We start from the raw sequence: 17109 nt of genomic DNA on the forward strand, positions 1-17109 counted from the left end.
TACGGATGCTCGCGCGCCCGGCCGCCAGCGCGCGCCCCACTCAGCTCTTCCCGGGCCGCCGCCGCCGCCCCCGCCCCTCCCCCGATCCCGGCCCTCCAGCCCGGGTTTTGAGCCCGGTCCCTCCCGGCCCTCCCGCACCCTGCCCCCGCCGCCCGCCCTCCCCCTCCCGCGCCCCGGACGCGGCGGCCCCGCCGGGGTAGCAGGCTGCGGGCGGCCCGGAGGAGGCTGCGCTGCCAGCCGGTGCCTCGCATTAAAATGAGGAGGAGGAAGAAGCGGCAGCCACAGCGGCGGCGGCGGCAGCAGCGGCGGCGGCGAGGGCTGCAGCCCGGGAGGACGCGCGGAGCCCGGCGCGACGCGGCAGCGGCCACCGCGGCCGGGATGAGTCAACTCCTGGTTTAATGGGGGCAGAGCGGCCGCGAGGGGACACGAGCGAGCGAGAGAGCGAGCGACGGGCAGCCGTCCGGGGAGCTGCGCTCACAGGCGCGCGCAGACCCCCGCGCGCCTCTCCCGGGCCGCCGGCGACACCGGCCTCGCCGCCCGCGTGGGGACCCCGCCTGCAGCCGGGCACCCACCGCCCTCCGCGCAACTCCGCATCAGTTTTGGGGGGCCTCCGGGCGGCGGCTGCGTCCCCAAGTCCCACTGCCATTGTCGAGCTTCTTGTTTACCTCCGACTCGGGCTGAGTGAGAGCTTGGCGACTTTTGGGGGGAGGGGGCGGGGAGCGAGTGGCCGCCCAGGCGGCGGCGGGGTTGCCCTCGGATCTCCCCCTCCCCCCTGCTCCTCCCTCCCCGTCGGTGCTCCCGGGCGCTCCGGGTCCCCGCGTCCATGGGCAAGGAGAGGGTCCCCGGGGCTGTTGTCGGCGACGCCGGCCTCCCAAGTGGCCTTCTAGTGCCTTCCCGGGGCTCTTGGCGCGACCCTCTACCCCTCACCCTCTCAGGCCCCTGCTAGATACCCTCGGTGGGGGTGCGAGGCGGTGGGGAAAAAGTTTAAGGTTTGTTAATCGTAGTCGCGATTGTGGAGGAGGGGGAGGGGGCGGCTGGGAAGAAAGCGAGGTGGCCTTTCCTTGGCGCTCCGGGGTCTCGGACGAGCCTGGCAGGGTGACACCAAGCCGACTTTACACGCTTTCCCAGGAGCTCAGAAAGAGGAGGGGGCAAGGGTCCCTTCCCCCCTCCCCACCCTTTCTGGGGTCCTTGTCCGCAGTGATTTTTTTCCTCCCCAGTACCACCAGTGTACAGCTCCTAACGGGTTCCGCTTTGTTTTTACGACTCCCCCTACCCCCAACGAATCACTTGTCAGATCAATTTTACCTTCTCCCTCCTCCCTACTTCCCACTTTCCCCTCCTCCCCTTCCAAACCCCGTTCTCTGAGGTTAGACATTTTACCAGCTAGCTATACTGTTTATCGAATTGTGACTTTTTTTACGCCACCCCCCCCCCCCAATATCTACTCTCCTAGCTGTTTATTTTTGCCCTTCCCCCGCTTAGCGGGGCGGGGGTAAGGGAAGAGAAAAATAATACAATTTCAGGGGAAGTCGCCTTCAGGTCTACTGCTTTTTTTTTTTTTTTGTAAATAATAATAATAAAAAGGGACATAGGAAACACCAGTCTTGAACTTCACTTCAAGAACCCGGGCTGCAAAGGAAATCTCCTTTGTTTTGTTATTTATATGCTGTCAAGTTTTGAAGTGGTGAGTTTCAGGTCGGTTTTGCTAATTTCACTCAGTAAAACTGCAGCTTTGCTGTTGCTAGATAGTAGTTTGTTTCTTTGTCTCTTTAAAAGGTCACAGCGAAAGCTTGGCCTGGATCGGGCCGGCCATATGGAATGGATAAGGGCATGGGTTCCTAAAATGTGCTTCTGGGGTTCTGCCGGGAAGAAAACGACCCTAAGAGGAACTCTTTGAAAAGAGATCCCACGATGCAAAAAAAAAAAAAAAAAGGACAATATATATACTTTTTTGTAATCAGAATTTCGTAGTTTTATTTCCTGCTTTTTAAAGGAAATAATTCCTGAGATGGAGTTCATCAGCTTGTTCAGGAAAGATCCTCTGTGGTCTTAGTTTATGGACAGGGAAATGGGACTTGCGGAAAGTAGCCTCTTTCTGTGTGCCATCTGTACATTGCTCTAAACTGGTTTTTAAAATATGTAACTCAGACTCTTGAGATGGGCTTTGGTTGCGAGCACAGTTAGTCCCAGCTGCTGTCAGTCCAGGCAGGCCTGCTGGCAGTGGATGGATTCACCTCCAGCCTCAGGTTTGACGAACTTTCACCTTGGCATAGAGTTTAAAGGAGTATTAAATTGGGTGTTTTGTGTGCATGTAATTTTGCTTTATAATGCAAACCTTATAAAGAATTGACTTAGTGTCTAGTAGATGCTTTAGGTGTCTCTTCAAAAAAACAGTTTTATGACCTATGTGATGTTTTGGCTGTCAGGACTTTAAATTGCAGTCCCTTCAGCTGGTGCTACTCACCTCGTGACCACCCAATACGCTCTGTATTAACTTTGATGCTGTTGTGAATTCCCCTCCCACTTTTTTTCTCACAAATTTCCACAAGGGTTAAATTTTTTTCTGTTCAATTCATACTTTTAAAATTCGTCTTCTGCTTTAGGGTAAGGCAGTCAGTTTTAGAGAAATCAGCCTTGCACTGTGGTCCGGATAAACATAAAGAGTGTTTTGAATAACTTAATCATCATTCTAATTCTGGCTTTAGACTGCTGTTTAAGAGAACGGAAGAGTGAGCTTGCTAAAAAGTGGTTCAAAAGGATGCGTTTATTGTTAACGAACCTCATAGCCAAAAGCAGATGGGACCTCGGTCAAGGGTGTGAACCTGTAGCCCTCAGTGTGCACCCTGGAGGACAAAGATAAATAACTGTTATTGTATCTTAAACTTGGTAGATCTTGGTTTGTCATTCTTAAGGTTGCTTAAAGCCCGATCACATGCCTGTCGCCATTTCTTGGTTTTATAGGATGAAGTAGGGTAAACCTAATAAGAGAAAACTATCAAAAAGTCATGCTAATACAAACTATCAGCTGATCCAGGTCCAAATAGTTTTGAGTATATTAATTATTTTTTAAAGTATATAAGATATTTCAAAATACTAGACAGCTGGAAAAAATGCTGTCAGATTCTCTCTGGCTTTCCTAAATGTCCCCAGTACTTCAAGGCTAATGAAAATTCATAACATAATTCTGCTTACCTGTTCTGCTTAACCACCTCTATTTAAAAATATAATTTAGAAGTAACTTTGGTATATTGTACCAGTTGCTTTATTATAAGAAGTATTCAAAACTGAAGTCTAATTGACATTTTTCTGAAATTATGATGGTACTAACTTCCTTGTATCCTGATTATTTTTTAATACTAGAGATTGTATTTGGTCAATATTGTTAGGGTTATTTAAAGCGAGCTTCACACATTCACTTTTTGTGTGTATCACAAAATATCTTAAGGGTTTTTGCTATTTAATTTAACAGTACCCTGTTAGCAATGGACACCTAAATATTAACTCCAGAAGACAAGTTGTCCTGCTAAAAGACATGGGACATTTGAAGGAGCGCTCCACTCCTTCCTGTGTGCTTAGGGGCGAAATGATCCTGTCATGCGTTTGTCCAGGGCTTGAGAGCTTTAACAGCACGGAACTCCTGAAACTTCGCTAGCAGCAAACTTCTCGCTGCTTTAGCTCACAAAGCAAGTGGCATTGGTGTTTGCGATGTTCTGAGGTTCTCATCTGTAGCATAGATGGCAATGCACGTTAGAGTGTAAGCTCCTAGGAAGCGTGGTCCTGCACACTGTAATCTTTCCATCCTCCATTACAAGTATTATAGTCATAGCCTGTCGTGAATTTTTAAATTTTTTAAAAATCGAGAGTACATGAGTATAATTTGTTATTATCTTTTTACCTTATGGTATTCTTGTTCTGAAAGTCAGCCCGTTTTTCTCATAGTTTTAGCTGAGGAATTACTGTTTTATTCACGTACATTGGTACAGATTCCACAGTATTCTGTTAATTTAGATAGAAGCATAACCTTGTAGATCATTATGTAGTTGAATAAATGTGTTTATGGAGGGAAATGTCTAGGGATGAGACGTGTATGGGGCAGGCATAACTACAGCCCTCCACCCACTGATAACGTCTTCTTTTCCAGTTCTGCCAGGTGATCTGTAAGACAGTGACTGAGTATGGATCATTTGAACGAGGCAACTCAGGGGAAAGAGCATTCAGAAATGTCTAACAATGTGAGCGATCCGAAGGGTCCACCAGCCAAGATTGCCCGCCTGGAGCAGAACGGGAGCCCACTAGGAAGAGGAAGGCTTGGGAGCACAGGTGCAAAGATGCAGGGAGTGCCTTTGAAACACTCGGGCCATCTGATGAAAGCCAACCTTAGAAAAGGTAAATACTTGCCAGCCGAATCCTGGAAAGCTGTTTGGTGTCTGCCCAAGGCCGCCCTGTGTGGAGGTGTAGGGCTGGAACATGCCATGTATATTCCTTTTCTAGGTAGCTTTCTGATGTGAAATTAAGTGGCATCCTGGGCTGTAGTGTCAATCATGTTTTGAAAGCGTGAGTGCTGTCTTTGAGTGGCGCTTCTTCCTCCTCAGGGCTGGAGGTCTGAGACTTTCTGCAGTCTTCCTTACAAAGGTGGAGAGCACTGTAGTCACAGATGTGCAGGTGGCTGCTCCTTGAACTTACCCTGATGGAGAGTAAAACGCTGAGTTTGCTTGAGAATCACCCAGGTTTTTTCCTGAGATACTAACTGTGAGGGGATTTCAGGACATGGGTCTGACATGAGATCAAAGATTTGTGATGTAATTTATTGTGCTTTATTTTCTGAAGAGCAAAGTAATTATTTAACAGTGGAAAAACTTGCTGATTCTAGTTAATTTCTGCTATACTTGAGAATTTTTGGTAAAGGAAAGGAAAATTTGGGCAAGTTTATAAAGGGAAAAATAAACAAGTGATTTTCTACCAAGATGAAATTGATGGAGTTTTAACAACTTAGTCTGTGTTGTTACAACAGGGCAGTTCCTCTGTGGGCTGTCTTTATTTTTTCATTGAATAATACATAGGAGTCAGATTTTTTTGTGTGTGCTTTTCTGAGCAAAGAATAAAAATGCCATCTTTACCAACCCCGAATATTAAGTAGAGAAAGTTAGGGGGCTGAGGAATTTCATTGTGTTTGATGCATAACATTTACCATACAATCATTTATTTTTTTCCTTGGTTTGGTGAAAACAAAGAATATATTGATCCTGAAATAAACAGACACAGCAGTCCGTATTGTTAGATCTTTATCTATTAAAAATGGAAAAACAGCACCTCAGCAAATTCTTTGGCCTCTACTCGTGATTACCCTATTTATTGATTGTTTGCCAAGAATGTATGCATCTTTAAGCCAGGGTAAGAGCATTAAAAATATAATTTATTATGGCTTTTCAAACAGAGTGCATTAATATTGTACTGTGTAGCACCGAGGCTCTATAAAAAAGACTTTCTGACGCCTGCAAACACACAAGTTCCATAAATTCCTAAATAGGAGATTTCAGCTGTCTCTGGTATTATGTGATATTTGCACAGCAAACTTTAATGCCAGGACAGTTTTAGACAAGGATTCTACAGACTCCACTGCTCCTTATGGCAGCCGTGCTGTTTACACAGGCTCATAAACCTCCAGCAAAAGCTTCTAAGACTGCCTTCAGGTTTAAATCATGTGGTATTTTTAACTTTCAGCAGTGACCAGTACTCTCCCTTTCTAATGCTGGAGGGCTAGGAAGTTGCTGTAGTTGGAAGTCTGGCCAAACACCAGCTTGAATAATCAGACAGCCCAGCGAAGGCTCCTGTTTAATATTACTCCCTCTAACAGGAGGGCAACCGTGACAGTTCTCGAGACGCTCTAGCACCGGGTTTGTAATTAGATGATCCCCTTGCTACCGTGTCTGTAGCCACCTTTATTATCTATAAGGCACCTTTAAATTTGATCAGTCAAACGCAGAGTCAACCCAGGCTGTTTCAGTGGTTGGAAAAGGTTTCAGTTATTTCATAGTGCTGAGCTCTGAGAAGCTACTCCCTGTTCGACACCTCTGTTTGATTCCATGAGAGAGGAACCAGTATGCATGTTTTTGGCTTGCTAACCCAACAGATAACAGTGACAGAGAGAAGGAACCAGAGCCTGATCATCTCATTCCTGCTCAAATGCTTTAAAAAATGTATTACATTCAAAATTCCATATCTTAAAAATATAGTTTAATTGTGGAAGGTTCTGTGCTTAATACAAAAAGCAAAAAATTCTAAGCCTTTCAGTAGTTTTTTTTTTTTTTCTTTAAATCTTATTTTTTATGTGCATGGTTTCTGTTTGACAGGTGCTAGATAAAAATTGTGGCTAAGCTGAGAAAGCACTAAAAAAAGGACTTGGGTGTTTTTATTTGTTTAAGAGATTTTGCCAAAATACCTTCAAGCCAAGGAAGAAATCACCAGTTTGCATATTGCTATTTTTGCTGCGGTCTCCCCAAGTTCTCTTCTGATCCCTGACGGGTTCTCTCTCTGGTATAAAACAGCTGAATGAATGACAAGAATATTGGCGAGCTCTACGGCTTGTTTTTCATGCCTAGCCTGCTGGTACTTCCGAATGAGTTTGCGAGCTTTTCTGAGTAAACCTAAAGGGGTTTAATTGTCAGAGCTGGAATCTCTTGTGAACAGTTCACAGAGCTTTGGTGAAGACACACATGTGGGAAGATGTAGCTGTTTTATGGCCGGCTTTTGTTCAGCAGAAACAAGCAAGTAGAGAATTTGTAAAGGGTCTCTCTGGCAGTGGAGAATGCTGGTTCTCAGCAGCGGTCGGTAGGCACTGAAACCTTCCCAAGTTAGGGATCTGTGAGTCCACGAGTCCAGGCTATGGAGCCGATATAGGCAGGGATACTGTAGAACTAATTGGGGTCCTGGGTGCCCTGTTAAAGTAACCCTTGTCATCATTTATGCTAAAGATGATGCCCTCCTGGCACTGTGCCACAGTACTGTTCAGATGCATCTGTTTTTAACCCTTTTCTGTAACTGTTGGAAATCTGACAGCACACTGCACTAATACCTTGATTGCCACCGTAGATGGCTTCCAGCTTGTAGACCAAGCCTCTTTCCCAACAGTGGTGTGGCCTGGGCCGCTGAGTTGCTGCAGTGAATGGAAGGAAGGCAGCAGAGATGCATTAGACCATCGGTGTCTGCTGCTCGTGCCTCTCAGGAAGGCCAGCTTTCCTCTTCCTCTCTGCCATCTTTATCGTATTTCCTGGGGCGACATTGTCAGTGTTTAAGACTTAGGCTGCTGTCTTGTCCTTTTCCTCAGGCAGATGGGATAGGGAGTTACAGAAGTGTCAGTTTTCTACTTTATGTGCCTTGAAACAGTGTCTGTGAGGATCGGTTTGGTTAGGGTTTGTGTTCCTTTTATGGAACCAGTTAGAGGAAATACTGCAAAGGGCAGAGAAATGATTGTATGGTCAGATAATTTGGACACAAGCTAGTGAAAGCTGTTGTTGGCAGAAGCGTGTATACAGTAGGAAGGTGGGCCCTCTGAAGACAGGGGCTGTAAGGCCAGACACTCGGTTGTCTCTCAGCAGCATTATTATTTGGTCAGAGAAGCGATTGTGCGCTCACTGCTCTGGAGATAAACTGTTACAACGAGAGGCGAGCCTGCGTTACCAAAGGACCAAGTTCAAGTGAAGGAAATGGAAGCATTTCCTTTGCAACTTTGAAACAGTGAGCAACTGCATGTTTGTCTGTGTGCCTGGGGAGCTCTGCTGTTTCTCTCCCTGTGCAAACGATTTATTTTCAAAGCTTAGGTGTCCCCCTTGCAGACTGTTTCTGAAGATTGTTGGGTTTCTGTCTTTTTCACTGTCTTTTTGATAGGAACAATGCTCCCAGTTTTCTGTGTGGTGGAACATTATGAAAACGCCATTGAGTATGATTGCAAGGAGGAGCACGCTGAGTTTGTGTTGGTGAGAAAGGATATGCTTTTCAACCAGCTGATAGAGATGGCGTTGCTGTCTCTCGGCTATTCGCACAGCTCTGCTGCCCAGGCCAAAGGTAAAAGGTGCACTCCCGGGGCTGGGAAGTTGCTGGCGCTCCTGTGTGCCTCTCAGACAAAGCAGAGAACATTTTATCCAGAGAGCTGCAGCCTATGCTTTATGTTGGTTCCTTATAGACTGTGGCTTTAAAAATTAGCTTAATTCAGTTTGGTTTAGTTAACACACATTTTGCTCATGTGGAATGTCGAGGTAAATTTTTTTTTTAAATTACTTCAGCTGAATCATTAGTATGCTTATTGACCTTAATAATCTGCTCCACTGAGGACCCACAAGGAAGTGAGGAGCGTATTTGAGCAGATGGACTGTTGAGAGTCAATTTGCATTTATGACTGAATATCTAGTTCTGTTTCTTTTATTCTGTTTCTGATGGTTTTATGGGCTGTAAAGTATTTTTCAATGTTGATTCCCACTGCAATAGGGAATCTTATCTAAATCATAAAGCCATTTAAAACCGGTTCAGCTATGTCTTATTAGAACTTCCTGTAAGTTAGGACAGTGTGGCCCGATGCATAGGTTTAACTGATGGGTATTTATTTCCAAAATAATAAACAACCCTATAGTCATTTACATAATTTCACAATTTGGAAAGCTATGCTGCGGATGTCTTCATTGACCTGCCTCTTTGAGGGAAAGGGAATCATTCAAACAGAAATAACAATATTGCTTGTGGGGGTGGCAGTGCAGAAGAGCACAGCAACCTTTCTCTGGGTCTCAGAGCCAGCACTAAGCATGTCCTCTCTTTATCTGGACTAGGGCTCATCCAGGTTGGGAAGTGGAACCCAGTTCCACTGTCATATGTGACAGATGCCCCTGACGCTACGGTAGCGGATATGCTTCAAGATGTGTATCATGTGGTCACACTCAAAATCCAGTTACACAGGTGAGTCCAGCAGTGGTTCCAAGGGAAATTCTCCGCCTGCCTGTGTGGACATAAAGCTTCTCTAGCCAGCTCGCAGTTTCTGTTTACTCGGGGGTTTGAGACATGCTAATCCAGATTAATTTGGTAACTTTACCCCTTCTGTTATTTTCTCCAGCTTCAATGTATGACTCTGAAATCATCTCCCTCTCTTGAAATTTCTGCATTTTTTGCATGCGTTCAAAAGATAAGACTTTTTACTTTTAGTCAATTAAATGATGCATTACAAGAAGGCATTTTACATAAAGTTTACTTAAGAAAAAAATATTTTTGCATATCATGAACAGTGCCATCTGTGTACATTTTGTGAAAGAATGCCTTATTCGCTTTGCCATGATCTTATTTACTTATATCTGTATTTTTGCCATTTTAATTCGTGTGAACAGAGTAGTGGGAGGAAATCAGTTAATACATTAATGCTTTTCCTGGTGGCTCGCGAGAAAGCAGTACACCTTAAATTGTCTTCCCAAGCGCATCAGAGCAGGAAGGTAGAAGTAACATGAAAAAATAGCCACCACAGGCAGCTGATGTATAATTCATGCATCGATACAGCAGATGTGTTGTATAAAGTAATTAACTAATCGGAACAATCAGGAGACCGAGAGCAATCTCCAGATGCATCTGTTTGATTCGCAAAATGAAATCTGTCTGTCTTAAAGGAATGTTCTGCAGCGGGATGCAATCCTGTAATAATCCCCTTTCTAATCTATGTCTCAAATAGTTGCCCCAAACTAGAAGACTTGCCTCCCGAACAATGGTCGCACACCACAGTAAGGAATGCTCTGAAGGACTTACTGAAAGATATGAATCAGAGTTCGCTGGCCAAGGAGTGCCCCCTTTCACAGGTACTCACATAGCGTGTCATGATAATAAGACATCGTGGGCAGCTACCACTCGAGGGCTGATGGGATCCCTGGTTTCAAGCAACTGGTATCTGAAGCAAGAATTTGCTAACAGTGCTTAGTGATTTGACCACTGGTAACCTTTGCAAACCTGCCTTATTCATTCTGAACAGAGTTTTTAATGCCCTTTGTCCTTGGGGCTGGGGGTGGAGGTTGTGTCAAAAAAAACAAAACAAAACAAAACAAAGAAAACAACAAACCAGTCCTGCAGAAGACATGACTCTGCCAGCTCATTCTTAGTTCCACTGCTGAGTACTCCGAACCCTCGCTAAGACCTCCTCAGCTTTGGCTCATGGACGATAGTATCAGTGTTACTGTGCATAACTTCAGCATGCTGGATACATAAAATCATGGTGTTCGCTCGATTATAAAATGGGAAAGTGTTTGCTGAAATAATTGTAAATTATGTATGTATGTTAATTATAAATATAAGAAATTTCTTGCCTGGAACAAAAGGTTCATAGTTATTGCCCATTGGGAGTTTATAACCAATTTTGAAGAATTAGTTCACTTTTTAAAAATGGACATCCTTTTTTCTTGAGATGCTTGTTTTACCATTAGGGAATTTTGAAATGAGACAGATTTATTATTGTTGCATTTCATTTTCTGGCCTGGATTTTGGTAGAAGACAACTAAGACTCTAGGCTTGCCAAATTTGAAACCCAACATCTTTTGTGCTCAGACTTGGCTTATGTCACCACAGAGTGGGGTGCAGCACCCTCACATTGTTAAGGTCGTCCTATGCCTTAGTATTAGTTGGGGTGCTTGCTTAAAGTTTCTTTTAATTCTAGTTGAAGATGTAATTATGGATATTAGTCTGCCAATCATCTGAACTTGTGTTGCTCTCGTGAACGTTTCTGGAGTGAAGCTGGTCTCAGCTTGTTTTTTATGACACTGAGTATGTAGTAGGTGTTTGTAGTGTAGGGTGCCTGAGGATTCCTGGGTACCTTCAGGGGAAGCCCATGCATTCAGCCCTGCTCCATTAGAGGCCTCCAACTCTGCCTTCATGTTAGCAGTTTAGGAAAGGAGCAATTCTAGATTAAGCTGTAGCCACAGATCACCTGTTCTCTTATTAAATGTTTGTTTTCTTGTATTTGAGAGCAAACCTTTTAAAAAATCAGTTCATTCATCCCATCAGCAACTATCTGTCTCTTTGTTCTCATCCATGAGATAGAGAGGATGCGGAATTATTACCAGAAACTAAAAGTGCTCTAAGTGAATTTGCAGCAGTTAAGTCAGCCTGGTGGCATAAGGAAGCAGAGCGACTGACTTCTGGGACTGGGCTGTGAAGACAATCCAGAGGACGTACTGCTTGGTTCTTAGTGTTTGAAAATTGTAAGAGTGACCTAGAATGAATCATTTTGTTGTTGTTGTTGTTGTTGTTTTTGCTCAGATTTCTGAATACCCCATGTAGCAGTATCCTGTATCTGCCTGTGACCCAGTGTCCCTCTGATTTGGGAAGTCAGCTCAAGAAAAGACTAAAGGTCTCTATGAGCTGGGGATGAGAATCTGGTGCAAGTATTTAGTGTACGGTCACATTTAGCCACTGAACTCTGCCTCTTGTACCTTATACATGAATTATGGATTTGCTTAATGCCACTATGAGAAATGAATTGAGCATAGGCAGTTATCACAGTAAGCAGAATGATAAAAGGAAATCCAAGGCTTAGTCTTGAAGCTGTATACTGGTGGATTGCTTTTCTCTCTCTCTCTCTCTCTCTCTCTCTCTCTCTCTTTTTCTTTTCTTTCTTATTTATTTATTTTGTTTTTTTGAGACAGGGTGTCTGTATGTAGCCCTGGCCACCCTGCAACTCCTGTAGACTAGGCTACCCTTGAACTCACAGAGATCTGCCTGTCTCTGCCTTCTGAGTTCTGGGATGAAAGGTGTGCGCCATACTGGTGAATTTCTCTAGCGAGGTCTTCAGAAGAGGATCCCATCACCATAGCTAAGTGACTGACCTCGGCTGAAATTGCAACCTAAGCTATAGTGGCAATCTTCCTTTTCTAAAAATATCTTTGGAAGTAATCGTGCACATGTTAGCAGAAGTAACAGATACTGAAAATTAGTGTTTGAAAAGACTGAACTCCAAATGAAGTTTTTACTACACTGCAACATCGTCTTCGGTCTCTCCAGCGTGAGCCCATGATTCTGTACCCAGAATGTTTGCACGAGTAGCTCCTTCCCTTTTGGTTTCATGGTGAAGGTAGGAAAGATGAGTGATAAAGACTTCCTAACACCTACACCCAGAATATATACTGAGCTTGTCAAAACTGCTCTTCTTTTGTATTTGAGATTGGTGATAGAAATACTGTGTTGAAAAATGCCTAGCAAATAAATACTGTTCATGTACAAAAAGCAACCTGATGCCCAGAGGTGCTGTCACCCTGCTGTCCATGCAATTTCTGATTCATTTTCATGAGAACATTTAGCGCATTATTTAATAGGAATATGTTGCTATTGACTTTAAGGGTTTTGTTAAATATGTTAAAAAGTTTTGTTAAATAGTGAAGGGTTTTGTTTTAATATGTTAAAATATTCCAGTAACAAGAATGGCTACAGGATCCGTAAATAACATGTTAGGTTGAAAATCTCTTGCTGGAAGAGAGGGGGTGGGAGGGATCAGGATTAGGTCTTACTAGAACTTGCCTGGGGAGCAAGCCCCGACTCAGGCACTCCCAGGAGGATCGGCTGATACTGGAAGCTAAGCAAATATCCAGTTGATCCTGGCTTCTTAGAACCCTTGGCTTCTCCATTGACAGTGTGGGAGCTGGTGCTCCTATAGAGTAAACTCGAGGTGCTGGTTAGTGACTGATCTGAGTCCTCATTTGCTCTATCCGTGTCCTTGCCTAATGCTACGTTTAAAAATAGGTGATGGTTTTTACAATGGGTGCTTAGGTTTTGATACAACAGTGTTTACTCTGCTAATATTTCTAAGGGTTTCTCCAGCTGCGGAGGGATTCCGTAAGTGGTATGTGGCTTGATTTACAGCTCATGCCTTTCTGTCTGTTAGTACTTTCCTACCAGAAATCTGCCAAAGCAGAGTGACATGTGTTTATTAAGTTCTGTGTATCACGTGCTTGTTTATTTTTGTAAAATGTTCTAGGATGTTAAAAATGCTTAGCTCATTATAGATCTGAGATTGGATGCTTTGTTGTTGCCTTTGCGTTTTTCAGTGGCTGTGGTTAGATAGGTCGGCTGTTGCATTCTGAATGGCAACTACATAGAAGAAAACAGTCTGATTCTGGAACAGAAAAGCCTGTTGTCATGAAACTTTCGAGGGTATGGATTTAGGATGTAAATTGGGAGTTATAAAAGTAAATATTTTGATTTACAATAAAACATTAAATTGGTTGCTTGTTTTCCCTAGAGTTTTAGATACTGAATCCAATCAAACATTAGATGAATATATACATTGCTACAAGAACAAATTATTTTGTTAAAGGTACCATAAGTAAAAAGTCAATTCTTATTTCTGCCTAATTAATGTTTCTTTCTAGAGATGCTGAGGTCAGATGGCCCTGGTTTTATCTTGGTCTGCTTTGTGAAGTGTTTAAGCCTCTCCTCCTGTGTCACATCTGCACACATCCCAGTATTTCAGGCCTTGGGTTTGCTTTCTGTTTCATTTTTACCTGGAGAAAAGATAACTCCTAGCCATGTCCTTGTAAAGTGAATGAGAATTGCCATTTTTATTTTCAGTATCCAAAGTCACAGAAACAGGCTTGAATACCCCGTCTAGTAAACCACACGACAGAAACAGTTTCCCAGCTCTCCTCCTGACTGCAAGATATCAAGATATCTTGGATTTTAAAATTATTATTATTATTATTATTATTATTAGTTGCTTGCAAAATGGATAGTAAAATGCTGTCTTTTCCTCATGACAGATAGCCTGTGAGCAGGCTGGTGAAAATCTCCACAGGCCTTTGATAAACAACTCACTTGGTCTTCCATCAGTAGGTAACACTGAATCTAGTGTTCAGATCTAATGTGTGAATACAGCGTGTTTTTCTAAAAACAAAATAAAAACCCTGTACTTTGTTTTTTGTATTTATATGAACTAAAATGACATCTTTCTTAACTTTTAAAATATTAATAGTCATATTTCCTGAGGATATCATCAGTATTCATATATCACATTTCACATAACATTATGAAATGTATTCACATATTAATACATTTGTTCATTCCAAAATATATATTAAACTTTTAAAACATATTGACAGGCTGCCGGTGTATCAGGCATCCTTCTAAGTAGCTGAAAAAGTCATGTATAGTTAACTCTGTGGTGCTTTTGATGTACCTAGTGTCGCTCTTTCTCTCAGTAGTAGAGAATTCTAGGCCCATGTTTAGATGAGGAACCTCGGGCACAGACTGTTTGGATGGGTGCCCATGGCAACAATAATTTCCAAATCAGAGCCCAGGAGGTAAACCTAGGATCTTTTTGATCACATACACAGATAAAGGTAGTTCCAGGTGTTCACAACACACTTTCTTTCTTGGAGTTCTGGTATGGACTTGAAGGGATCCGCTGCCTTTATTCCAGCGGGGGAGAATCTTCTCCCACATGGGTTTTTGTGTGTTGACTGTTTCAGGGCATGGGGAGTAGTTTAAGTCGTAAGGGGTGGGGGCGGGGGTATCTGCTGGATAAGACTGTGTCTGGGAGGATCCAGAATTCTGAGTATACAGTCTTCAGCTCTGGCCACGGCCCTTCAGCTCTTCACATCTGCAGGGTCAGTATGTGTGGTTGAACCTATGATGGCCTTTTGATTAAGCCCACGGTTAAAGGTTAGCATTTTTGTTGGGTCTAGTTGGCAGTTATGCTGCTCAGATTTGTTTCAGAGTGCAGGCCTTTTGTCACCAGGTGGGCCTCCATGATGGACAAGAATGTACGGGCAGTTACCCTGAAGAATAACAGTTTTCTGCTTGATGTCCTTACCCCTCCTGCTGCAGAGGTTGCAGCTACATCTGTGGCTGAGCACCATGCTCCTGTGAGGGCAGCTCCCTGGACGACTTTCTCTTCTTTTTAGAGTTCCAAAGGTTCTCTCAATCCTAGTAACCTTGGAATCTGCCATTTGTTTGTTTGTTTGTTTATTTATTTTTATTTTTTGGAAACAGGGTTTCCCTATGTCATCCTGACACTCACTCACTATGAGACCACGCTGGCCTCGAACTCAGAGGGGAATCTGCCTATTAATATTTGCTATTAGTGTTTGCTTTGCCAGATGCTGAACTACTAATAAGCTGTTGTTTGATTGTTAATTGGTAACCACCATTGTCAGTGGTGGGCTGCATTATGTAATTGACAAGTTAGCTCTCTGTAGGTAGTTATGTGAATTGGCACAATTTTCATAATTTAACTTTTTGTCCATTTAAACCAGTCAGGGTATCACTTTTTCCATTTAGCAATATTGCAGTATGTCTAAACTACAAGAAAACATACCCCAAATTGCAAGTTTTTAATGAGGCTCATTCTTAGATGATTTAGATAGGTAGAATTTTATAGTAGCTTGGTTAGTTTTCTCCAACCTTCAAATCTATTAATCCTAAAAGCTAACCTTAACAAAGCAACGGCCTAACGTAAAAGAATTGATCTCAAATATCTCATTGGCTCCTTCTTCACAACATTGACGTATGAAGAATTCAAGCCATGCCAATTTCATGTGTGTAATAATGTGTAGATATTTCATTTCACCTAACAGATTTTTTTTTTTTTTAACCTATGAATAGGTTGCCTTTGACCTCAGAATCACTAACACAGGAGAAAAACCACATCGTGAGAGCATGGCTCCTTGCCTTCTTAAGCTTTGGAAGGCTTAAGAAAAGACTCAGTCTGAAGGAATGGCTATTAAACACTACTTTCTAATTGTTAAAAGAAAAGACTGACAACCAGATCGGGCTAATCAAGCTAATTTACTTGTTAAACAGTACTAGTTTGAGCCAGTTCTTGAGCATTTTCCCTCTCGGTACTGAGATTTCAAGTTGGTCTTTATCCGGATTTGCTTGTTAAATGCACTTTAGTTCAGTGCCAGATTTGGACCCCTAACAAACTCCTTTGGTTCAGAATAATCAAACAGATACACAAACTGGTTTCTGCCTCTTTCCTGGGAAACCGCCTTATTATAACATACTCTGAGTATAAAGAAACAAGCAAGCCTTTAACATAACAGGAGCAGCAGCCTGGCTCTGCAGCTCGCTGCCAATTGAGACAAGGAACACACTGGCTGCTGGGACTTTAAATTTAGACTTAAAAGTTATTTGTTCTCTTTAACAGTTTTAAAACAGTTCTATTAGGAATTGTATGTGCTTTGGTTTTAATTTTAACTCATAACGATTGTAAACACCCTGGGATGTGTGCATGAAGGGTGCTACAGAAATGTAAGGGACTGTGGGCTGGATGGTGGGCACACCTTTAGTCCCAGCACTGGGGAAACAGAGGCAGGCGGGTCTACAGAGAGAGTTCCAGAAAACCCTGTCTCAAGAAAAAAAGAAAAAAAAAAAGAAAAAGAGACTGTGATCTAATATGCAGTGTTGTTTTGTGGTGTCCACGCCATCATTGCCTGTGCATGAGGCTGTAGAGCTCTCCCTTGTAGCGGAGGATCGCTTTCCATTGTCTTTTTCTCTCTTGTAGCAGAGGAGCGCTTTCTACCGTCTTTTTCTTTCTCTTCATTCTCACTCTAATACTTTGTTCTCTTTAGTCATCATTTTCATTAGAAAATGTTCTTTCATATTGTAGTAATTTTCATAGAAATGCTAATCTAATTTATTAGCTTACTCCCAGGCGTTAAAGATGCAAACCAGATGATACCTTAGATGGTAAGTAATTGCAGCCTTAATTGCCACTACTGGTTGAGATCTCATTCTTATCTGTGAAATACGACATGGCCTCTCACTTTTAGGCACCTGTGGCTGTTCCACGTGTGTCCCATCATCTCGTGTTTGCTCTAAAAATATCAAAGATGTGGGGCCGGACTGACTGTCCCAACAGGAACTGCCTGTGTATTCATGCCCAGGCTACTGCTGGCTGGTTTCAGAGCAGGGCTTCCTCAGTCACTTTCTTCTGTCTTTTTACATCTCTGGGCTGGATGTTGGGCACACTTAGTTCCAGCACTGGGGAAGCAGAGGCAGGCGGGTCTCTGAGTTCAGGGCCAGCCTGGTCTACAGAGCGAGTTTCAGAAAACCCTTTCCTCCATCAGTGTAGTGAACGAGCACAAGCATCATGACTGCCAA

General features: G+C 43.1%; 1 protein-coding gene across 8 annotated transcripts in view; it reads left to right on the forward strand.

The window, feature by feature from the left end:
- Satb1 (SATB homeobox 1) overlaps positions 1-17109 on the forward strand; it is a 91674-nt gene that overhangs the window by 18725 nt on the left and 55840 nt on the right. For 4 of the 8 annotated variants that reach the window (XM_057751078.1, XM_057751083.1, XM_057751084.1 and 1 more), the window contains exons 1-5: positions 1544-1684; positions 4142-4386; positions 7885-8061; positions 8817-8943; positions 9701-9824. In XM_057751078.1, coding sequence (XP_057607061.1) covers positions 4176-4386; positions 7885-8061; positions 8817-8943; positions 9701-9824 — 639 coding nt within the window. In that variant the 5' untranslated portion in view covers positions 1544-1684; positions 4142-4175. Of the gene's footprint in view, positions 1-571; positions 682-1543; positions 1685-4141; positions 4387-7884; positions 8062-8816; positions 8944-9700; positions 9825-17109 lie in introns of those variants that run through there. The other 4 variants (XM_057751082.1, XM_057751081.1, XM_057751079.1 and 1 more) reach the window with 2 other exon arrangements.

Source organism: Chionomys nivalis, chromosome 19, assembly GCF_950005125.1.
Source record: "Chionomys nivalis chromosome 19, mChiNiv1.1, whole genome shotgun sequence".
NCBI classification, from domain to species: domain Eukaryota; kingdom Metazoa; phylum Chordata; class Mammalia; order Rodentia; family Cricetidae; genus Chionomys; species Chionomys nivalis.